This window comes from Oreochromis aureus, linkage group 2, assembly GCF_013358895.1.
Source record: "Oreochromis aureus strain Israel breed Guangdong linkage group 2, ZZ_aureus, whole genome shotgun sequence".
Lineage (NCBI taxonomy): Eukaryota > Metazoa > Chordata > Actinopteri > Cichliformes > Cichlidae > Oreochromis > Oreochromis aureus.
Genome location: NC_052943.1, coordinates 4,898,754 through 4,923,630, shown reverse-complemented (window position 1 = coordinate 4,923,630; position 24,877 = coordinate 4,898,754). Strand labels below are relative to the sequence as shown.

The window sequence follows — 24,877 nt, the reverse complement described above, 5'->3', positions numbered from 1 at the left end:
GCAACAACTTTTATTTTCTGTTTATTGGGCATATGTTTAAAGATGAAGCATTTGTTGTACTGTGAAGAGGAAACAAGCTGTTTTTTCCCTCTGTGATTAGAACAGTTTTGCATGACGAAACGAATTACACCTTACATATCAGAACATAATAAGCAGGACATAAAACATAATCTCGTTCTGAGAAGGCTGAGATGAAGAACAGCACATGATCTGTTTCACCATGTCACTGTTTGTTTACCGAAAGTCAAAATGCAGAAGCAGTGTGTGAGAAAGCTAAACACACCTCATGATTCAATACCTTGTAAAACCGCCTGTGGCAGTAATAAATGGAATTAACTGTTTTCTCGATGACCTTATCAGTCTCTCACTTCTTGTGGAGGAATTTTGGCTCTCACGTCTCTACAGCGTCGCTTCAGTTCATTGAGGTTTGTGGTTCGTTTGTGCACAGCTCTCTTAAGAGCCTGCCACAGCATTTCAGTCAGTTTGAGGTCTAGACTTTGACTGGGCCGAGGCAGCACTTTGGTTCTTTTCTTTGTCAGTGTTTCTGTTGTGCTTTTGATCATTGTTCTGTTGCTTTATCCAATCACTGCTGGGCTTTAGGTGTCAGACAGATGGCTTCACATTTGCCTCTATAATACTTTGGCACACTACTTTGGGCTCAACGATTGCAAGGTGCAAGACGAGCTCAAATCATCACCCCTCCACCACCGTGCTTGACGGTTGATATGAGGTGTTTGCGCTTATATGTTGAGTTCGGTTTTTGCAAAATCTGCGCCGTGCATCATGGACAAACAACTCCACTTTGTTCTTTATTGTCCAAAGGACATTGTTTCAGAAGTCTTGCGGTTCGTTCCGATGCAGCTTTTCAAATATAATTCATGCTACCTTCTTATTTTTAGAGAGAAGAGAGTCTCCCCTGACACCCTTTCATCCGAGCTATACTTTTTCAGTCTTTTTCTAATTGTGCTGTCATGAACTTTAACATTTAGCTTGCTAATTTAGGTCTGTGGAGTCTAACATGTTGGTCTTGGGTGTTTTTACGGTTTCTCTGAGCAATGCATAGACTGACCTTCGGGTGAATTTGCTGAGACTTCCACTGTTGTGAAGATTAGCAGCTGTCTTGAATGTTTTTCCTTTGTGACTCTTTCTCTCTGATTGATGGGAAGCAACAGGTTGTTCTTCCTCCAGACCAGCAAACTGCCAAAGCTTCTGCTTTCATAGAGGTGCTCACACTTGCTGATGATAAATGAACAAAGTGAATTTGATTAGCAGCACATGGCTGCAACTTACCCTCTAATTCTTATTGAAGCTGTATGTAAGGCTGTACTGTTTCCTCACTCACTGCTTCTAAATTTGGCTTAAATTAACACTGACATAATATTTTGTGTTATTATTCATCTGTGGTTGTATCTACCTGCTTTTATTATATCCCGATCTGTAAAACCTTAGATTCGAGTATTTTATAGGTCAAGGTGATGAAATTCTGCTTCTAAACCTAAAATTAGGAGTAAAGTTTTCTCTCCTCTCAGATGATGGATGAATAGAGATTTTGGAAAGTAGTTTTGGGGGAACTCTGCTTATTTACTTATTTTTTTCCCAGAGACTGGAAACATGGGGTCTTCTCAATTTGGCAATGCAAACAAACGAGCTGCAGTAGGGAACGGCTTTATAATAAACACCTCAGATAAACTTTCCCCGTGGAATCATAAAGTTGATAAAAGCAAGTCTTCATCAAACATATCATCTTCGACAATTATCTTCCAACAATGCACGGTCCTCTCGGGCTAGTTAAGCAGCATCGCCCTCCCAAGATTAATCAAAATCAAGCTGTTGTTGCAACAGTTTTCACCTCCATTTGCAGCTCGCCTCCCCATCAGGACAATCAGCTTAATTTGTTTGGAGAGCGAGACTTAATGTTCCAAAGATCTGTCAATCAGTCAGCAAGGGAATAGTGTCATACATCCAAGACGCATAATGCCTTTGTTTGTCTAAACTTCACGGAAAGGCATCAAAGATATCATCGGTGATGTTTTTGGCTCAAGGAACAGCGGATACACGCAAAGCGATATCGTCAATCAGCGCAGGTTTTTATATAAAATGCCATCATTATCTTGTTTGCCGGAGAGACGAGACATCACAAAGGCTGTTGTGGAACATTACCTTCTGTTTAACGGTGGCCTCCTGCAGCACGTTGTGACATGTCGCTTTTTGAAAACTCCACAGGTGTCAACCAACGGCGAGATATCGATTATCTCCGGAGCCCCCACGGACTGCGATTGCAAGATAGACCCCAACTGCGACTGCTTCTCTGGTGGGTCACCAGGCGCACATATGCACACTTGTTATGTGAGGAGTGCAGGATTAAGTAATGTGAACGTATTAGATTATGCTTAATAGGATTAGAGCTCTACAAAACATGCAAAAGCATTTGAGAATTAATTCTGGTGGCATCATACTCGGCCTGCTTCAGAAGTATTTTTAGAGGAAACAAAAACTGGAGCATTGTGAAGCTCAGAGGATTTGATTTAGTCTGTATATCTTGATATTGAGTGGGTAAATCTGGCTGCCCTGTGCGTCCCTGCTGGACAATAATTTTATTAGCACTGTTTCCCTCCCCGACTTATTAAAGTCAGCTGAAATCTTCGTGTCGAGGAAGATCCGCCTAGACTCTCCTTGAAAAACAATAAAAAATATGACAATGACTTTTATATAAATGATGACAATACACATGAACGAAAAGACCGTCTATAATGTCAGGCTGGAGAATTAAGAGAACGACTTGACTGTGAGTGTTTGTGTGTTGGCTAAACACAAAGTGGATGCTTGTGTGTGTGTGGGTCGATGTATTTATATTTGTATTCATAGGAAGGCTTCTTCTATGTGGAGACCTCCAGCTAAATTTCAGTAGCAGCCAGCTCAGGAGAAACCTTTCAAATCCATTCAAATTACAGCTGGTGAAAGAAAATGCTCACTTCCACACGTCGAATGTTTTAACCGGTTGCTGTATCATGGAAGGGCACCTGAAATGCAATAAAAGGAAGAAGGAAAGGACCAAACAAATAAGCAGATGTTCTTTTGACAGTTAGGCCGTGCTTTCATTGTAAGTGTCAGCGGATGTGATTTTATCATTTAATTCTGCTCATAAAAATCAGTCTCTTTTCTATTCAAAATGGAGGGAAGTGTCTCTCCCATGCCACAAGCCAATGGGCTGTAACCATCCCTATTCCTTGAGTTGTACTTTGCATATTTTCAATCATGTCTTGCTGTTAACAGATGATTACTCTCTTCAGAGGCTTTCCGTTTCCATCCCTTCGCCGTAAACACTCACACAGTGTCTTTGAACGCGGACACGTATGCGAGCGCACACCCGCCGGTACTGACGGACGCGAGCCCGCGCGCGCTCGTGCACAAAAGCATACACACATAATGCGCATGCTGTCGCGAGATAAACTGCCACCCTGCTGTCTGCACAGACCCATCAGAGGCCCCAGGCCTACTGCTGACAACATCTAAAGGGCTTCACCCAGCTATTATCCTGCTGTGCAACCAAAAACGTCTGGATGCATTCAGTCACCTACTACCACCATCTGATAAGAGCGAGGTCACTATCAAGGTGGTCATATCCACTCCACTGGGAAGTTACCATATCCCAACAAGTCCACGTCCTGAGCCAAACTGATAACCGCTTAAGCGGCACCATGGGATCCTCGTATTTTGCCAACCTGCGTGTGGACTGGTTGTGACTTCTCGCTTTCCCTGGAGAACGATTTGTATTTCTCAGTGTGGTTAGAACCGATGCTGCTTTGAATTATGCTATTTTGTTGATAAAGAGCTTTTCCTGTCCTCGCCGAAATGACGAGTTCCTGTTTTTCCTATCAGGAGACGGAGGCTACGCCCGTGACGCTCGTCTCAAAGCCCCGTCCTCTCTGGCAGTGGCCCCCAATGGCACCCTGTATATTGCTGATCTGGGCAATATCCGGATCAGAGCTGTAAGCCCCAACCAGCCCCAGCCCAGCCCAGCCGGACTGGTGGAGATCAGCTCACCTCTGGACCAGGAGCTCTATCTCTTTAGTCAGGTACTTATCACAATGCCTAATGTGTGTATTAGCATGTAAAATATTGGGATACCAGAGAATTGTCTTTTAAATTCATAATTTATTAGCAAATTTAACAGACTGACTAACTCAAGTGTTTACTTGGATTTACACATTGCTAAATTAAAATGAATTTAAGCCACGCAGGCTCATTTGTACACAAAATTGAGTCTGAGAAAATTAGTTATTAATAATTGACACACAGTAACTGCTAGTTGGGCCTGTTAGGAAGGTAGCTAACTGAACCAGCTAACAAAGCTAGCATTAGCTTTCTAATATGACCCATTTAGAGAAAAATAAAGAATACAGGCGGTAAACTGGCTAAACTTTAATAACTTGGGATGATTTTGGATTGGATTTCACAAAAATAATATTCCTCACTTCAAGTCTCGTTCTAATAGCTTTGAATGATTGAATGATCAAATAATGTCTGCTAGGTTAGCTTAATCCAATCAGGGTGTTTACTGGCTCAGAATGGGCTTTTGTGGGTGACTAAGCACGACAGTAAGCATGATCGATGCACACAAGATAGTGAGCCTATTGCCTTATGCTGCAGAAATCTGGCCTTTCCTGTTATTTCTGATCATTTAATAAACAAAACGGTTCATTCTGCCTGAGAAAATGAAACTCTTATTTCAAAAAATGATTTTAAAATTTCATACAGGGGAAAGAAAATCCTTAACAGTTATTCATTACATATTCTAAGCTCTAAAATGAACGTGTTTCTTCACCTTTAAATATATAATTAAAAGAAATAAACTCCATCATTCACAGTAGTTATGGTTAATGTGTGTGTACCTTTCTGTTTATATACTTCATTGTTTTTGGAATCATTTTGTTTTATTGATGCAACAAAATTAGCAAATCACTAGTCTCAGAGTACCTAATAGTTAGTAAATTTACAGGTTTTGTCATTTGCAGAAGCCGAATCCTCAACAGTGTTTCTCTCTCCCTCTGACAGAATGGCTCCCACCTGTACACCAAACACCTGATCACAGGCCACTACCTGTACAACTTCTCTTACGGCACAGACGGCCAGTTGTCGGGGGTGACGAGCCGCGACGGCCACAGCCTCCAGGTGAGGAGGGACGCTCACGGAGTGCCTCTCTGGCTGGCTCTACCTGGCGGACAGGTATACTGGCTGTCCCTTAGCAACAGTGGCACGCTGAGGAAGGTGTCCGTCCAAGGCCACGACATCGCCCAGATCACTTACCATGGCAACACAGGTCTCCTAGCAACCAAAAGTGATGAGAACAGTTGGACCACTGTTTATGAGTGAGTTTGCGGTTTATTTATAAAGCTCTTTATCTGCTTATTGCGATCTTCTTTCTGTCTGTCCCCGCTCTTTCTCTCTTCTCCTTCCTTCCTGTTCTCGCTTTGTTGCCTGACTCTGAATGTTTGAGCTAACACTGCATTGCATGAATGTGTATTCATATGACACAGTTTACGTTAGGGGTATGAAATGTGAGTGCCATCTGGTGGTCACTTCTGCATCACCAAAGCTGGAGAAGGCCTGGGGTGGGATTGGGCGGTGGGACTTTTTTTTCTTTTTTCTTCTTTTTAGTCTTTACTTAAAGTGACTGATTAGCTGAAGGACGGCTGCTGCAACTCTTTGAACACATGCATGTTTAGTATTGCACATATAGTCCAGGCAGAAAAACACATCTGTCTGAATTATTCACCACTGCCTAGCCGGTCTCTGTCTCAGATTCCACAGCTGGATAATTACACATATAAATCATAGTTGACACTCACTGCGAGCTCGCGCTAGCGCACGGGAGCGTGCATATGTGTACCTGCGTGCTTTTTGCGGGCCTGGCTGTGTTCATTTGCCTGCGAGCGATGGATTTCTGCGCGTGTTTGTGCATGTGTGTGCGCGCATCTGTGTGTATTTGTTTGCTTATTGCCTTTGTGTTTATTCTCCAAGGTACAACAGCGAGGGTCGAGTGACCAACATCACCTTACCGACGGCGGAGGTGAGCGGTTTCCATGGCAACCTGGAGCGCTGGTCTCGGGTGGAGGTTGAAGCATCCAACCGTGAGAACTTTGTCACCAGCACAAACTTGTCTGCCAGTGACACCATCTACATGTTCAGACAAGGTGCAGCATCACAATGAGTTCTGCGCTTTTGCCTTTTAAATTTCTCACAGCTCATTATTCAGACTGTTTGTGCAGCGCAGCCACAGGTGTATTGGTTTTATGTATTTACTGGTTGATACAGAGAAAAGATTACAGCTTCCGAACCGTGCATCCACCCTCAGCTTCTATAACCAGCAACTTGCCACAAGGCTATTTATGAGTCATGTGAAGAGGCACTAAACCATACACCACATACACAGACGAGGGCAGGGCGTAAGGTTACAGCGATGTTTAAACATTTATGCCGCCAAACGTGGCTGTTATTCTGGTTTAAGTCAGAAACTCTGACCTGCGTTTCTCTCATTCTTCATCGCTGGAGATTCACAGCTTTAAGTAAGCATTTTTCCGCTTCTATAAATAATTTCACATACAGATCTGATATGACCTCTTTACATAACCGGACGAATGGGCAGCGGGGGGGGAGAAAAAAGTGCTGTTTATTTACACAAAACATGCTACATTTGACTGACTCGTGAAATGCCTTAACAACTGCTGGGGCAAAGCAGAAAAAAAATGGAAAAGAGGGCAGAGATGAGAAGAGGAGAAAATGAGAGTGGAGTGAAGAAGCCACTCATGGGAGCAGTTTCTTCTCATGTCATCCCTTTAATTGCTTTCTTGCAGTTGTCACACTGACAGGACTGCAGGGAGGGAAAATCTGCGCCAACTCACACGCGCTCAGTCACACACGCGCGCACACAAACACATGCATGTGCGCCACGCTACAGTGTGACAGAGCTGCCAGGGAAAAAAGTTGAAATGACCCACTATTTTTCGAGCACCACCTCTCTCTCCGCCGCCCACAATTTCACCGTGTCCTCGCCTGCCTCTGAGGCAACAATAACCATATGTACAGAATAGGTTTTTTTACGGCGGCGGAGGGAATAGAAGTTACTATCCGGTTTATTAGCCGCGTTAAGTTTTATGGTTAAAATATAGTTTTATGGTTATTTTCACCCCTCTTTTTTTAAATTTTTGTATTAATTGTGTTTTAACCATGAGACAAAGCCATATTGGCATGTGTAAAAGTGTGTGGAAGCCTAACTCTGAGCAGGGTAGAAATGAAAGAGCAGTTTCTGAGAATGCTTTGCAATGTGTGAAAAGCTGCTATACCCCACCTTCCTCTCCTTCTTTCTCTCTCTGTCCTCTCTTTCTCCTTTCATTGCCCCCCCCCCCCTCTCTCTCATTATCTGTCTCCTGCGTTCCTCCTTTCTAAAGATGTAATAGCTGATGCAGTACAATGCTAATGTTGCAGAGAGAACGCTTTAAAAAAAACACTCAGCACAGTGATTTAAGCAATTAATTCAAATAAAACGCGCACACAAAGAGCCAGACATCGCATTCATGCAGCCCGCTTCTCACAGATTTCTTCTCAAGGCTGATTTTTTTTTTTTTTTTTTTTTTTTTTTTTTTTGACACGCACTCACTGATGTTTTCTTCACACTTCTTTTTTCTCATCTGTTGTTGCATATTTGCATCTCTGTGCGTGTGGTTTTTTTGTGTGTGTGTCTGACCCACCCACGACAAACGGTCGACCCTCGACACCCACCCTCCCCCCCCCTTCCACATCCCCACAACTCACACTTACACTCACACTTTCCCTCTCCAGATCACTCTCAGAGCTCGTACAGAGTCAGCGCTGACGGGTCGTTTCTGGTGACGCTGGCCAGCGGGATGGAGCTGTCGCTAAGCACCGAGCCCCTCCTCCCGGGGGGCGTCGGGGGTGGAGTCAGTCCCACGGCCAGCCGCTGCAACATCAGCTTGCCTGGAGACCACGCCCCGAGCCTGATAGAATGGAGGCAGAGGAAGGAGCAGAGCAAGACTAACTACAGCACTTACGAACGCAGGCTCAGGGTAAAACACTAAATCATCTGCCTGTTATTACGCCAACTGTGATAATATATAAAACACAATCCTGCGGCATCAGTGTTGCACAAAGGCATTGGGAATTAACAGGAGAATGCACGCAACTAGACGAAAATCCCAGAATCCCAAATGAATGGATCAAATAAGCAGCCCGGCAACAGTTTAGGAGTACGCTGGATTAAGCTGTGCAGTTTGACATTTGACCAGGGGGACAAAAAGTGTCACTTTTAAGTGCTAAGAGTTGTGCAATACGGTAGATTTTGAGCGATTGATGATGTCAGCGGAGGTGATAATAGGTCAAATGACTCGTAACGTGTTAGCTGTACTTTCCACACGCACAGACTGCAACACCTCTGCGGTGGCGATGAAAGCACAAACAGGAGATTTCCTGAGAAAAGGGCATTTATGTTACGTGCACCAATTAATTAGCATTCCCCAGGAAACGGTTCTCTAACTTGTTGTTTATAAATGCAGACCGGGGTTTGCTGGAAATGTCACAATTAATTCATCTGGACTAATGAAATCTTTGCTGCTCTCAGACGTGCCACTTCATTCATATATTTGCATGTCTGCGGCTTCAATCACCATTTATGATGGTTTTAAAGCTGTTAAAAAAAAAAAAGCTTCTGTTTTTGTTCTTGCCACTAGCTGACATTTTACTGCTTTGCTTTCCAGGCACATAACAGGAACCTGCTGTCCATAGACTTTGATCAAAGCACCAGAGTTGGGAAGATATACGATGACCACAGGAAGTTCACCCTCCACATTCAGTATGACCAGCTGGGCCGGCCTGTCGTGTGGTCACCCAGCAGCAAATACACTGAAGTAAACATCAGCTATTCAGGTGGAGGACTGCTTTCAGCCATCCACCGCGGAGAATGGTCCGAGCGGCTGGAGTACGAGAATGACAGGGTGACGTCCAGAGCCTGGGTCAACGGCAAGATCTGGAGCTACACGTACGCAGACAGAGTGAGTGAAAAGCACGTTTGAAACGAACGTGACAGACAGCTTGTGATGAGGTCCCGCTGAGATTTGTTTTCAGGGCTCCTGTCGCCGTTTTATTCTTGCCTTTGCTGCTTGCAGAAATCTAACACATCTTCTCCACTTACGCTTCTTTCTTGGTGCAGCTATCCGAAACCGGCGCTGAGATTAAAGGCAAACCAAAAAAAAGCGCCTCAGTTGTGGGAAACGAAAGTAAAGAAGTGAAAGCATATTAAAATCAGTAACAGGTGCTATATTACCAAGCATCTTTTTAATGTGTTTCCCTCAGTTTGAGGGGCTTTCCATTTGGGTTATGAACATCAGTTTGCAGAGCGAATATTAGATCTGCCATAAGCTTAATGGTTGGGCAGACCTTTTAAACGCGGCCTTGTGTCTTCACGACTGCAACAGCGCGCACAGCCGAGCGATGTAAAGGCAGACGGTGTGTTCTTTCTGATCGATTGCATGTTTCAAGGTTCGGCAAATAGATTTTCTCAAAAGAAAACAGCAGTAAAGTCTTTGCAGTAAACACTCGTCGTCCTCCGGCAGATGCTTAGAAGTTATATTCGCTATAAGGAATTTTTCTAGTCAAAGAAACTCAAACAATGTGTGTGACTAAGCTGAGAGCGACCAGAAGGTATAATTTCCGCCCTTGAAATTAATTGAAATATTTAATGACATGATATTCAGTCTGAAATATATTTAGTGTCAAGGATTTTGGTCTAAGACAAAATTAGAGTGAAAATGAGCTTATATTACAGAACCATCTAGAAATTAATACCACCTTCATGTATTATTAACACATTAATATCACACCTTTCAGTTGAATAAAGACATTAAAGAGAACATTGTTTTAGTGCAGCTGAAACTGTTTGAATAGCTACGGAGATTTTTAAAGGGGGAGAGCAGCGGTAAACAAAAACGCTGCTGTCTGAAAACCAATTACGGTTTTCCTTTTTTCTCGTTTTGTTTGTTCGACGCGTACGTCTGATAATTAAATAGCTTTCAGTGAATAACTGAAGCGGTCTCAAACTAAAACCAAGGTTGCTTTTGAAGAGCCGATTATTTATTTATTTTTTTTATTGAGGAGAAAGTTTTAACCCAATGACATTGGAATTTAAAAAAAGAAAGTGCAAAAGACAGAAAAAGAGAAAGCCATGAAACCACAGAGCTGCAGTGTGTTAGAACTGTCTGTGCATATCTCTGTGTGTTCTCACAGTCCATCATGCTGCTCCTGCACAGCCAGCGGCGCTATGTCTTTGAATACGACCAAACGGATCGTCTGGTCGCTGTGACCATGCCCAGCATGGTGAAGCACACCCTGCAGTCGCTGCTGTCCATCGGCTACTACAGGAACATATACGCCCCGCCCGACAGCCAAGCCTCCTTCATCCAGGACTACACCCTGGACGGGCGCCTGATGAGGACTCAGTACTTGGGAACAGGGCGCAGTGTCATCTACAGGTGTGGCACATTGCTGTTTTAGCTCCGTACAAAGACATAGCACTGATCGTCTTTAAAAGCCCAATTACGCCAACTCTAGTGGACACTAGAATGCGCGGCACACATCCATCCGTCCTTGCAAAATCACACTGATTGGACCGATTAAAGGTCACACCTTTTTTTTTATCGTTGCACTTTGTCAGACAAACTGATCTGATTTTGATGAAAGTCGGAGGACTGATTCAGGCAGCGTTCTGGCATTTAACATTTTTAATACTCGTTGCCTGGATGAGGATACTGAAATAAATGGTCCCATTTTCAAGATTTGAAAGGCTGTAAGTGCCGCAGCAGCTGGTCTGCTTCTGATGAAATGTTGAAGGATGGTGCAACTTAGCGACCCAAAGGGATCCGTGTATTATTAATGTGGCATAGCATGTTTACTTGCATTGAAGATTAAATGCATCCTAGTGTGCTTTAAAGAGAAGGTACTTTTATTTTAACATAACTTTCTTATCGATCATCTATTCAACAATGCGTTTTTTTCCCCCGTCAGGTATACAGCTGCGGCTCGCCTCTCGGAGGTGGTTTATGACTCCACCCTGGTGACCTTCACTTATGACGAAGCCTCTGGAACAGTCAAGACCATTCATCTCACCCACAACGGCTTCATAAGCTCCATACGATACAGGCAGACAGGTACGTGTGGTACACATATGTGCTCAAAGCAGCCGACAGAAAAACATTTTAGATATTCACAATGTGCAAAAGGATCATAAATCAATCGTGGGAGCAAAATTTTAAAGTCTATAAAGTGATTGTGCACAGTGTGCCAGATTTCAGGAGTGATGTCAAATTCAGTAGTCTGGCTTTGAGTCAGACGTCGTGCTATTTCATCTGTGACTGATGCAGCCACAGTTAGAAGTTTCAGTAGGGCAAGGCATGTTCAAGTGGAAGAGACTGTGGTCTACCACAGCTGTAAATTCAAGACCACCCCCCGGCTCTTACCCACGTCGTCTCTTCCTCACCTCCGCAAAAAGGCTTCCTGATCAAAGCAAACAAATGAATGTTTGAATGCAAAATTATATGCGGTGAGCTAGGTGTGGACATACTGCATTTGTTGTTGCATGTCTGAACACTAAAAGTAGCACTTTGCTGGGTTCATATTCGCTCTCATTGAGGAGGCAGGAAATCAAAAAACCATAGCTGAACTTAATATAACTAAACAATGCTGTCAGTGCTGAAGGAGAAAATGAGTGAGACAAGGCGTTTTCTAAATGGCGGCGCTATCGACGATGGCACGCCATCGCTGCGGCTGCAGATATAGCATGTTAGGATACGGCCATTGTTAATACAGTTGAGCAGTCCCCTTAAGTTCCATAGTCGGTCCAGGGTCATGGAAAGTGCTCTCGTCTCTGCTGCCGGTTCACTTCCCATAGCTTTGTGATTGGCTCGCCACCATCAGTTGTCACTAATCTGCGAGGCGCAGCTGTGTGTGAGTGTGTGTGTGTGTTTATCGCTTTGCCCTCACTGTGAATAGACTCTCACCTTCCTTTAACTGATCTCATTTCAGCAGAACAAACGGAGCCTTGGAGAGAGGAGAGATAGTGGTAATTGTCCCTTGAGAGGAGACAAGGAAAAGTGTGGCACCGGAAAAAGAAAGATGGGGATATAGAGTGGTGGGCGAGACAAGGAAAAAGGAACAGAAAGGGAGAAGGGGGAACGATGACAGCTGGGGGGAAATGACAGCTAGAAGAGCGAGACGAACAGACTGCGAGTTCCCCAGGGCTGCGGAAAAGCCTCCACCTCGCTCTCAGTACTTCTGCCATTTTCCCATTAGCGCAGGTTTAGAATCAACATTCCACAGAAAATAAAAATAGAAAGATGTAACGCTGATCCAGCTCTCTACAGTCTCCAAAGCTAGGCACTTAGTCATTTTAACTGCAATCAGAGTCATCTCAAATAGCAGCGTAATGGTGTTTCATTAGCAGGCCCTGTTTTTTCCAAACGGAGGCCGGGCTGCAGAAGCTAGGAGCAGATGTGATGAATGGTGTTGTTAAAGTTGATGCTCTGACATTAAGGAGCACATTGGCCCATCATGGCTATTGTCTTTAGATTTCATTATCTCTCCATATTAAAGGTCACCACAGGAAATACCATAGAGGTGCGGGGATAGTTAAGATGGAATGGATTGCGCAGTGTGTGTCTCTGTTAATGACGGCGAATTAGGCCTTGATTTAAATTAATTAGGCAGGGTTGTGCGGGCGGTGTGACATCCAGTTGTAAGGGCTATATGTGTGCTGTGTGTACAGTTCATGTCCCTGTATATTTCTATAAACGCTGTTAAGGGGGTTCTAATGTAAATCTGCTCCGGTTCCTCTGCATAGGTCCCCTGACGAGTCGGCAGATTTTCCGCTTCAGCGAAGAAGGCTTGGTCAACGCCAGATTTGACTACAGCTACAACAACTTTCGAGTCACTAGCATGCAGGCCGTCATCAATGAGACCCCTCTGCCCATTGACCTGTACCGCTATGTTGATGTGTCGGGGCGGGTCGAGCAGTTTGGCAAGTTCAGCGTCATCTTCTACGACCTCAACCAGGTAGGAAGTCACACCAGTTATGTTATCAGTAGTCAAAATGTGGACGTTTTAAAGCTGCACCAATCAGCTGTTTCCGCATTTAAAAAATAATCACGTGACTGTGCAATATAAAGTCTGACTCTGCAGTTCTGCTCAGCTCAGTGGAGTGTTTTAGCGTCTTTCAGCTCATTGATTTGGCCTGCGTTTTAGTCGACTTTGTTTCCGGTTTCAGTCAGCTGTTTTTACTTGTGGGTCTAATAAATCTAACCTAGACAACACAGACAGGCTCATGAATGTAGCATTTAGTGGCTAAAGAGTCACATGGGAGTCTGTAAACGTCCAAACAGACTTAAAAGAGTGTGAAATAATCAAACTTGTGGAATTTGTTGCAATTTTGTTTCCAGAGCGTGCTGCATGTGTAAACAAGCAACTTTTTAGCCCATGAGTTTGATGTGACACTTTCACGGACTCAATATGTGGTTGTCTAGGTGATCACCACCCATCTGATGAAGCACACCAAGGTATTCAACTCCTACGGTCAGGTGGTGGAGGTCCAATATGAAATCCTCAAGTCCATCGCCTACTGGATGACCATTCAGTACGACTCATCCGGACGTACAACCACCTGCGACATCAGAGTGGGCGTGGACAGCAATGTGACCCGTTACACTTACGAGTATGATGCAGACAGCCAGCTGCAAAGCGCCTCAGTCAACGAGCGGCCTCAGTGGCGTTATAGTTACGACCTCAATGGGAACATTAATCTACTTAGCCACGGAACCAGTGCAAGGTATGTTGGCCCACGATACCCATTTACTGTACAGAAAGTATTGAATATAAAACAAATTGCCTGTTTGTTATTAATAAATCGATAATTCAGATCAGCTCAGAAATCTTTATTATCCATTGCAAGGCAGTGGATAAACATCTTAACCATGGCTCGCAGAGGAAATCAATAAAATAGCAAAATAAGACATTGTTTATTTATATACACACATGTGTAAATAATTGTCATATAGCAGTATTGACAGTATTGGTTCTGGCTGCAGGGACCTGATGGCAGTGGTCTCATTGGAATGAGTGGGTGTGAGAGTCGTTTATGATAGTGCTGACTTTACATTTAACTGCCTTGGTGTGGAGATCTGTCACAGTGACGAGTGTTTTAAGCAGAAGGAAAGGTGTTCGAGGATGTCATGTCTGTAGATGAGAACTGAGTCAATGAGAAACTTACAGGCTATTTTTTGTTTACATTAAACGATAGTTATGGAACTGGAAACTGTTTTTCAACCCATCAACTGTAACCTTTGTTATGTCACCTTTGTTACGCTGTCTAATCGGTGATATCTGTTTGTTATGTACTGAGATCTTGCTGGTGCTTCCCCACTGCCTCCAGTTTTTCACATTTGCTCATGAGTTTGCAGAAAGGCCACAGAGCAGAACCTGAACGACAGATGAGACTGAGTGCAGACAGACCGGGTGAACCATTAAACGGGCTGAGACAAACTTTTGCACAGATTTGGCACCAGAATCATGGTTACATTGTGGTTACATTTGTTGCATACTAACATGATTTTATGAGCAGTTGCCAACAAAACTGATGCACAGTTGTAGTTGTGTACAGCGTGCAGTAAACATCACTCAGGGTCTGACGTTTGTTTTCAGGCTCACGCCGCTGCGCTACGACCAGAGGGATCGCATCACGCATCTCGGCGAGCTGCAGTACGGCGTGGACGACGACGGATTCCTCCGCCAGCGAGCAAACGACCTGTTCGACTACAATTCCAACGGCCTGCTGACCCGTGTCTTCAACCGCGTGACCGAGCGCACCGTGTGGTACCGCTACGACGGACTGGGCCGCCGCGTGGCCACCAAGAGCAGCCAGGGCGAGCAGCTGCAGTTCTTTTACGCTGATCTGTCACACCCTACCAGGGTCAGCCACTTGTACAACCACAGCAGCAATCTGATCACGTCGCTGTACTATGACCTCCAGGGCCACCTTATCGCCATGGAGCTGAGCAGCGGAGAGGAGTACTATGTAGCCTGCGACAGCGTGGGGAGCCCGAGGGCAGTTTTCTCTAGCAAGGGGCGGCTCATCAAAGAGATTCTCTACACCCCCTACGGAGAGGTTTACCAGGACACCAACCCAGACTTCCAGCTTGTCATCGGCTTCCACGGAGGCTTGTACGATCCTTTCACAAGACTGGTCCACTTGGGAAGGCGGGACTATGACACGCTAGCGGGCCGATGGACTTCACCGAATCACGAACTGTGGGGGGAGCTGAGCAAGGAGCCGAAGCCTTTTAACCTGTACGCGTTCAAGAACAACTGCCCGGTCGGGAGGGTGGAGGAGGTGACGCAGTTTACAACAGGTGAGCGTCACACATGCGCAGACACACTCACGCACACTGCTGCCAAGTCAAAAGCGAATCACTGACTGACTGACAGAAACTAAGTGATACAGAAAGATAGATCACTCAGTGACACCTACTCCTACACGCGCACCTACAGGGGAAACATCTGCCATAAAGAATGAGTGAATGGGCCACATTGCTAACCACAGGTGTGCTGGGTGTCAGAGACGTGAAGCTGTGACAGACAGGATTTACTGGCAACAGAAAGGACAGCCATGCCTCTGATCACATTGTTCTTTAACACAGCCGGTTGTGTTTTCTTCCCTCTGCCTGTCAAGAACATACTGTTTCCCCGAGAGACAAAATAGAAACTGAAACGAGGGAAAGAGACGGGATAGGAGAGTAGAAGATGAATACAGGATGTCAGCGGGGGCGTCTGTCCTTCTGCTTAATAGAACATTCATTTGGCCTGTCACGTTTCCCTGCAGCGGGATTGTTTGTTACACAAGTAATGTGTTTGTGGGACACGCGCGCACACCAGCAGACCCGTCTCTGCCGCACGCTGCACTCATGCATTGTGTGGTTTCCCATACGAGGTGTTGTTTTCCCTGCCCTCGTGACTTTCTGTTTGCTTTACAGTATACACATTAAATTCTAAACTTTCTCCCTCCGTGCAATTTTCTCTCTTCCTGTCCAGACATCGGTAGCTGGCTGCAGCTGTTTGGCTTTCAACTTCATAACGTGGTCCCCGGTTTCCCAAAGCCTGAGGTGGGAAGAATGGAACAAACATACGAACTGATGAAGGCGCCGACCAAGATGCAGGACTGGGACTCCAGCAAGGTGGGCATCACACCGCTGCTAGATTCTTTCAATATCTAACACTGTGTGCCTGTGGTAATGCTTTGTATATTTAAACTATATGTATAACATTTTTTCAAATGTACTAGAGTCTTTAATGTGACTGTGAAACACTATTTTTCATAAAGATATGTCATATATATATGTGTGTGTGTGTGTTTGTGTGAGACATAGCCTATGTCAGTGCTTGTGATTAACACTTTCATAATTACTCATTTATCTAATTCGTTTAACACTTTGGGTCTTCGTGTGAGATCAGGCCCAGAGTCCTCCGCAGAAGCATGAAAACTCAAATTACCTGCTAATTATCTGGCATTTTTATGACCTTAGTGATTCTTCCTAATCGGCTATATGGATGAAAATCAGCACTGAGTTGATTATTATGAGAATGTTCTCCAGAATGAGTACGGGTACTGAAATTATTAGTTGATTTACTAATTAGTTCATAGACTGATTGTCATTAAGGTAAAGTGACACGAGCGTTTGAGGGTCTCAGTGTCCCTGTTTTATAGCATTGTACACAGCATGGTAAGGCCACAGCCACCATGCAGCAGCAAGCTACTGTATTCAAACCTTGTGGGTTTAAAGCTGGGCCACCTTCTTCCTGTTCATGCATGTGTTTACTTCTGCAGTCCAAGTCTGTTGTGTTAACTGGTGGGTTTTAAGCTGGTTGATGTAAATGGGCGTTTTGTCTTCCTGTCAGAGACACGTAGGACGTAGCTCTAACACATTAAAATTTTTCTTACATCCACGAGGACTTCAAGGTCAACCTAATGAGAAAATCCTTATAAGATAGAAACGTGATGGGTGTTCTCAACATATAGAAAGTACCTTGTAAAGTTATATTTGACCTCTAGATTGATCTGAAGGTCAAGCATAACTATGCTATGCAGCTTTTTATGTTAGCTATTTATTAAAACTATGTTTCCTACTGCCGTTGTTTTTATTGACAGCATATCGTCATATGTGGGGATTTTAAATATCACCGACCTTTTCTTCAAGATCAGATAAGGTCAAACTTTGATAAAAGGTCTTATCTTCAAAACTTTGATTAAAATATTGGCTTTGTTTTTTATTGGCAACAATAAGGAAATGATACTGATATGGGTGGATTCTAAATATAATGTTAATAATTAATTAATTATTTAATTCATTACTCGCCTCACTTTTAAGTTTCACATCTGCTTTTCTTTCTTTAAAGAAAGTATTTATAGAAATGCAATATAATATATACTATTATATGATATGATATTATATTATAATATATTATGAGTTCAGGTTATTCATGTCCAGTTATTTACATTAGTACTTTAGTATCCATGACCTGCTCCTACATAATGTTTGTGTAATCCGAGTAGCCTTATCTGATTTTCTTTGCTGATGTCTATTAGACATTATCAGTAGTGTTAAAGACACTCTAGTGCTCGGGCAGCTAGCCAGTACGAAGCTACTGCCTATAGCTACCACAGTCTGTCACATGTTATTAGTGTCATGACACATCAGTGCACATTTCTTTAAAATTCTGTAAAATGATGATACGTTTTCACTCTGACCAGAACATGATGTCATACTTTTTGAGAATAGTTTGTTAATTTTGTCCTGTACATTACAGCAACAACTTAAAACCCTTTATTAAATATTTATTTATATATTTTTTAAATAAACGTGTGATCAAATAATTTTTTATTCATTACTAAATATTAAAAAGGAATTTACTGAACAACAAAATGTAATAAAAAAATAATAAATATACTCCAAAGTATGTGAAGTATATTAAAATGGTTTTCAACACAACAAATAAAATAAATGCACTTTGCACTTGTTTTTACTGCATTTCCAAACTTCCTAAAGTTGGTTTAAAAGGAGCAAAGCAAACTGCAAATAAAATATGATGCTATTTTCTAAAAGTTGCCCAGACAGTGATGTGTCTTGGTGGAGGTTTGCCTCTCGAAGTGTTTCATGTTTTCTACGCGTCTAAATATCTAGTGTGGATCATGTGTTGTAAAAAAAGCATGTGACTGTACGTCATGCAGAACGCTGTAATAAATGAGTCCTTCTGTTTTTCTCTAGTTGGTTTTGGGAATCCAGTGCGAGCTGCGGCGCCAGCTGAGGAGTTTCATCTCCCTGGAGAGGTTACCTCTGGTCTCTGAGCCCGTGGGCTCCACCTGCCACCGACCGGCGCACCCCCCTCCCTTCGGCTCCCGGCCCTCCATCCTCGGCCCCAGCATCCGCTTTGCAGTCTCTCACGGCCGAGTGAGCGCGGAGGTCATCGGAGTGGCCAGCGAGGACAGCCGCAGAGTCGCGGCCATCTTGAACGGCGCCGTCCACCTCACGGGGCTGAGCTTCACCGTGCACGGCTGCGACACCCACCACTTCCTCCAGTCGCGGCCGATCGAGGAAGACCTCGCCCTGGGGCTGGGAGTCGGGGGCCGCGTCCTGGAGAGCGGCGTGAACGTGAGCGTGTCTCAAATGAGCGCAACGGTGAACGGCAGGACTCGGCGTTTCGCCGACATCACTCTCCAGCAGGGGTCTCTGTGCCTGTGCGTGCGCTACGGCGGGAGCGAGGAGGAGGAGAGGGCGCGGGTGAGGGAGGAGGCGAGGAAGAGGGCGGTGGAGGGAGCTTGGGAGAAGGAGAAAAGGAGGGTGGAAGCGGGAGACGCCGGGAGCAGGGCGTGGAGCGAGGTTGAGAAGCAGCAGCTGCTGTCCGGGGGACGCGTTCAGGGTTACGACGGCTACTACTCCCTGCCTATAGAGCAGCAGCCGGAGCTGTCTGACTGCCCCTCCAACATCCACTTTATGACACTGAGCGAGGTGGGGGGCAGGTAACAGAGACACACGAGCAGCCCCCCACCCACCAAAGACTGCCTGTTTCTACTCTACTCTGATTTGTTCTACTGTTTCTATACTGTATCGGGGGAGAAAAAAAAAAGAAGACGACATCAGAGAAGAAGAAGAAGAAGAGCGAATGTGTGGGGAAAAAAAACAAAAAACTTCCAAATGCCTTTAATTGTGACAAAATGATGGTATTTTATTATTATCGTCCAGTTTCTCCAATTTCTAACAGTGGCACAAGCAGTGTGGTTTGGCTGTGGCTTTGCTTTTTTGTATCTCTGATCAACCCGACCGACTCGCTGACCGACCGACTCGCCGACGGACCGACTGCCATTCGCTGTTTCAACAACACTGTTCATCATTTTCTGGACTCTGCTCAACATCACGGCACTGTAGGGAAGAAGACTTTTAGGATTTTGCCAGTGAATAATCCTCTTCGTGACTCGAATCGAGAGCTCTCCGGTTTGCCATTTGAGTTCCTACATGGTTTACCTCGGATATACTATCGTTTACATATTGTGTAAGAGAGGCCTTGTCGACTCTGACACTTCCCCCCTTTAGAGAAGGAAAGCTCTTGTGGTTTTCCGCCTCTGGTGTGCTCCAACAGTAGTTTGTATGAGTGTGTATACTTAAAAATCAAGAATGTATATAGCCAGTGCTTTCTCACACTGAAAAAAAAGAAGTGCTCAACTGGAAGTTCTGTTGTTCATAAGTGTCAGTATTGTTAATCAATAGAAAAACAGTTACATTTTTGCAAAGAATTATACATGGCTATAGTAAATATTCTCGCTGAAAAATCTGACTTTATTGGGTTACAATGCTGATTAAAGTTATTATGTGTGAATTACCAAAATCGCTGGCTGGGATTTCATAGACGTTGTTACTTATTATTTCTGCCCCTGTCCTCCGCTCGCTCTCGTTCACGTCGTCTCAGCGCCTCCCCTCCACGCATTTGTTGTGCTCTCTTTGTTCTTGTTTCTGGGAGTTTGTAACTTTTCAAATCTGTGCTGTCATTATCACCCATCATTATGGCTCGAACCGAGATATGCACGAGAAAACCTGCGTCGTCTGTCAGAGGAGAGGGAGCAGAAGAAGAAGAAGAAAGGGGAGGAGGGGAGAAAGAGGGAGAAAAAAAGAGAAAAGCACAGAGGAAAGGGAAAAAGAAATGTGACAGCTGAGGCTCAGCGAGTGGGTGGTGAGTGCAGAAGGGGCAGGACCTGGAGTTGGCTGTGCTGTTCTCTCCAGCTTGTCTCCTCTCATTAGGAAATGCCAATCAGACTACATGTGAACCACTTCCAAGCCTCTCCCCACAAAAAAAGTTTAAAAAAGAAAGTAAAGAAGTTTTTTTTTTTTTTTTTTTTAAAATGTTGCTAATCCACCTCCCTGTCCGTCTGCCCCCCCCACACACACACACACACACACACACACACACACACTCGCCTCCCGCCGTCGCTCCACCATCTGCCCACCATTAATTGTTTGTGTTTCCTCTCCCGGGCCGCGGATGACAGACACACACACACAATGCATATGTTCTGACTGCGAGCAGGTGATATACATTCCCGACTAGCACTCTGCCGATCGGCCGCGATGCACCTTCCCTTCGAAACCATATGCTCCGTTAGATACTGTCCAACCTCATCTCCGCGGTGAAAAGATGGAGGGTCTGGTTGCTAGGAGACCGCTGCACTGAAGAATTGTCTGCGCTGAATGGATGCTCTCCTCTTTCAGCTCCTCTTTCTCTCTCATTTTTTTTTTCATCATGTAATGCCAATCAGACGAGTGAATGATGGACCCACACGCACGCGCACACACACCAGTAGTCAGCATTCTCTCTGTGGAAATCAGCACTCCAATATGTCAAATTGAATTTTTCTCTCCCCCCCCTTCCCCCTCAGCATTATGTCAAACGCAGGCTCGGGTGTGTACGGCTGTGTGTGCATGACCTTATTTAAAAGAGTTTATTTCAGCCAATATCATTTATTTTCTTTGCCGCTCACACAACTCTATTGCATTAAGAAAACAGAGCACAATATTTGTTGTCAGCTTATGTATGCAGTAATGGATATTAATGGTTCTGCAGCTGAATCTTTTACATCCCAGAAAGTTAAGAGGGGAGGAGAGAAGGGAGGGGGGGGGTGCACTCTCTGTGCTGCATATGCAGAAAAAAAAGTAGGAGGCTGAGATCTGAGTCACTGCTGGAGCCTAAATGAGCTCAATGTAGCAAGTGGGGGGGGAAAAATGACATTTACTTGATGCACATTATGCAAAAAACGCAAACAGCAGGAATGGTGCCCTGGCAGTATTTCTGCTTAGAAATGAGGTCAGTGGTGCAGCTTAGGGTTTGCCCCTAACCAAAAGCTTGTCGCACCTCCTTCTTGTTCCTGTTTTTCTGTCCCTGTGCAGCATGTGGCATCTGCTGCTGGAAGTAAGGGTTTGGGCTGCTCTCCGTCGTCGACAGGCTATTACCGGGCTCCTCTGTGTGTGTCTGCGCCCGTCTCTGAGCGGTGACAGGGTAGAGCAGAGGCATGGCAATTCCTTGTCCAGGCTTCTGGAAAGCTGCTATCAAATTCTTGATTTGCCGGAAATATCGTTTCTGCACACCAGGAGTGGTCTGAAACATGAGAGAGAGAGGAAAAAGAAGTAGAAGAAGTGCAGAGGAGAATTCAGAGCGTTTCCCCATCTCCACATCAAAACCCCAGTGGGGGGATGAAGAGGATGGGACAGAGCCGCCTTGAAATGAGCTCTCGCAGATTTTACCTTATAAAAAGACATCAGATACGCTGCCAGTGGAGGCAGTAATACAAGTGCGTTGCGGGGATGGACTGGGGATGGTGTCAATTATACATTTTTTGCATATCTGGGTTCAGTAATCCAAAGTAAAAGGACAGATGAATAAATAAGACGAGGCGGAAGAAATAAAAATATATATAAGAGCTGTGGAAGGGAGGGAAACATACTGATGATCTACTCAAGGAGTTTAAAAGCTACACTGGGAATATACGGGATGCAATTACCTATGAAAACATCCTCTCCTGTGGGTATTTTAGATAGTTTTTTAAGTCAATAAAAAGCATTATTTTAGGATTAATGCACCACAAGATGCTTTAACAGTCCAGTTATCTCAAGAGCCTTATTTGTAACAGAGTAGCACTGAAATAAAACTTAGAAAACACACACAAATATCTTTTAAAGAAATGATGATAGCTTAGTAAAGTCATTTTTCTCTCTCACAGGGAGCTTTGCATTATTTCTAATTGAAAACACTCATCTTTCTCTTTTTCTTTTCTTTCCACCCCCTCCCTGCACTTGTTTGTTTGCCCGCAGCTGTCACTCCGGCGTTTAATATTCCTAAACCACTACAGCACTATAATTTTGTCAAGTAAGGCCTTTAAAAAAAATGCATTATGTGTTTTCATTCGGCCCCATCAATCAAACTGCAAATAAATAAATAAATAAATAAATAAGTACAACGGTGAAAACTGCTTTCTTTGGATATGTTTTTTAAATAAAAAAAATCATTTAATCAAATGTGGGGAGCTCTCCCGCCCAGCACAGCACTTTGGATGTTTCCTGTCTCTGGCCACAAGTGTTACCTCTGCTCCTGAGAATATTTCATTAGAGTGATTGATATTGCGCATGAATAATGGAAACTGTTATCGAGCTTGTAGAGGAATTCTTGTAATTCAAGCCTACCCACCGAAACCCAAACATGCACACACACGCTCTCCTTCAATCCTTCAATCCATCCCCATCTGCTCGCCTGACGCCGTCAGTGAGAATGAGCGAGGTTAAAATGTCGCTACGAGAGCGTCGCGCTCAGTCGTCGGAGATAGACGCGGCCTTCAGATGTCTCTATACATTCCCAATCCCGGGGTGTTCGCCAGCCCTCGGCGCTCAATTACATATCCCATCAGAAATGCTGTCAAATGCAATTCTGCATCCCCCCTCCCCTCCGTCTCTGGAGTATATGCTGATGCTGTGGCATCTTCAAAATTTGAGGTTGGGGTGGGTGGGAGATGGATCTCACTGGGTGTTATTGCTAAAGCAGAAGCGTACCCATTTCTCAGTGCTGTCACTCCTCAAAAAAACAAAACACATGTTTGTGCCTCCACAGCTTGTTGAATTACAACCAGCACCAAAACTACTTCTAAACCAATAAGCGAGGCAGATGTGTGCAGCTGCTTCTGCAAACTTTTCTGGGGAGGGGAGGGAGTGGAAAGAGGCACAGCACAGACTAAAGAGCGAGACGCAGGGTGAAAAAAGAAATATTAATAGTAAAATGTCTTACCTCTGCCGCCCATGAGCCTGCATCATCTCTGTGGATTCTATATGTGTAGACGTATCCTTGGCATCTGCATACAAACACACATAAACAGAAACATGAGTTTGTATTTCAGTGTTTCTTCTTACTGTCACTATCACTTCTCCTTTTGGGGATCTTTATTTGATGCTTATTAAGAGACCACAGTTACTTATTACTCAGCGGATTGCCATATTGCCTTTGCGCTTGCATTTCTCTCTAAACGTGAGGGGATCAATAATCTCTATAACAGCACAAAACAGGATTATGTATGTGTTGATGTGATTATGAGGTCTCAGCCTAGAGAAGTAGAAGAAAAGCAGATGTTGCCCTTTTTTCTTTGATTGTACTCACAGCACACACAGGCAGTAGACACCCTCCACGGTGTCACTGTTGCGGACTAGGTAGCACCCGTCTCGGCCGTCCTGGCCCAGCCGCCTTTCTCCCTCGTCCTTGCCGATGGGTCCGTGATAGACGGGTAGGTTTTCCATCACAGTTCTTCCCCCAGATGCTCTTTTTCTTCTGCTCCCAAAGTGTCTCTTTCCACACTTTAACTTTTTTTCCCCTCTTTACTACAGGAAAACTTTTTCTTGCCTTTGCTGCATATGCTCTGGACTGGGAGCACAGGTAAGGCAAGCTGTCTAGCCTCTCCTACGATCCTCGCTTCTCGCAGGTTCAAATATCTGCTCAGGGAGCCTGAGCTTTGGCGTACGAGCTCTCTGATTTCTCTACACTTGTTTACCTACACTGATAGCAGCTCTCTCGCTAACCTCTAACCTTTCTGGGTTGGCTCTTACAGTCTTCCTCTTTCTTTATACCACGCACACATGTGAGCACGCACACACACGCACAAGTAAAGTGTGGGTTTGTCTATCTCTCAGGAAATGATTCTATTTTTTCTTTCTTTTTTGACAGGAAATAACATAAAAGATTCTAACGGAACATTTCCACAACAGAAGAAAGCACAACAGAGGGATAAAGTGAAGCAATCTCGCCTTTTTTACATAGGAAAAACGCATGCTGTGATGATGCACTAACGTGCACTGTTTCCAGCCTCACTTTGGTTTCTTGTCAGCAGAAGTTTGCTCAGACTCTATGGCTCTGCCACAACTGAATTGTGGAGTATATGTAGGCAGTGCAGTCATGGAAGATGTGCTCAGATCCTTAATTATACATGCTTGTTTAAAAAAAACCATGTAGAATATATCAGAATGATTTAAAAGTCCTAATTAAGTTTTTAAAAACAGTTTGAAAATAATAAATGCAATAAAAAATACGCAACAAAATTGATTTAACAAATGAAAATAACACAGCTGTTCTTTAAAAAGTTTCAAGCTTGTTTTTACACATTTAGACGATTTATTAAAAATGGAAACAACTATTTTAATTTCTCAAATCTTTTCTGTTTTCAGTGTAATTGTGAAATTTGTTGGAATGT

At 44.1% G+C, this 24,877-nt stretch overlaps 2 protein-coding genes across 2 annotated transcripts in view; one reads left to right on the top strand and one right to left on the bottom strand.

Moving 5' to 3' along the window:
* Positions 1–20,455, top strand: part of tenm1 (teneurin transmembrane protein 1) — a 202,581-nt gene extending 182,126 nt beyond the window's left edge. Inside the window, exons 27-39 of the mRNA XM_039615819.1 lie at positions 2,224–2,311; positions 3,880–4,076; positions 5,056–5,369; positions 6,022–6,194; positions 7,840–8,084; positions 8,772–9,065; positions 10,297–10,541; positions 11,074–11,216; positions 12,905–13,116; positions 13,584–13,885; positions 14,758–15,464; positions 16,144–16,286; positions 18,375–20,455. Coding sequence (XP_039471753.1) covers positions 2,224–2,311; positions 3,880–4,076; positions 5,056–5,369; positions 6,022–6,194; positions 7,840–8,084; positions 8,772–9,065; positions 10,297–10,541; positions 11,074–11,216; positions 12,905–13,116; positions 13,584–13,885; positions 14,758–15,464; positions 16,144–16,286; positions 18,375–19,130 — 3,819 coding nt within the window. The 3' untranslated portion in view covers positions 19,131–20,455. The remainder of the gene's footprint in view (positions 1–2,223; positions 2,312–3,879; positions 4,077–5,055; positions 5,370–6,021; positions 6,195–7,839; positions 8,085–8,771; positions 9,066–10,296; positions 10,542–11,073; positions 11,217–12,904; positions 13,117–13,583; positions 13,886–14,757; positions 15,465–16,143; positions 16,287–18,374) is intronic.
* A 641-nt stretch (positions 20,456–21,096) lies between these two features.
* sh2d1ab (SH2 domain containing 1A duplicate b) lies at positions 21,097–24,272 on the bottom strand. Its single transcript, XM_031751427.2, has 3 exons — positions 23,794–24,272; positions 23,428–23,491; positions 21,097–21,750 (listed from the first exon to the last, which is right to left on the bottom strand). Exons 1-3 carry the CDS (start codon positions 23,928–23,930, stop codon positions 21,487–21,489), a joined length of 465 nt encoding a protein of 154 aa, XP_031607287.1. The 5' UTR covers positions 23,931–24,272; the 3' UTR covers positions 21,097–21,486.
* Between the last annotated feature and the right edge of the window lie 605 nt (positions 24,273–24,877).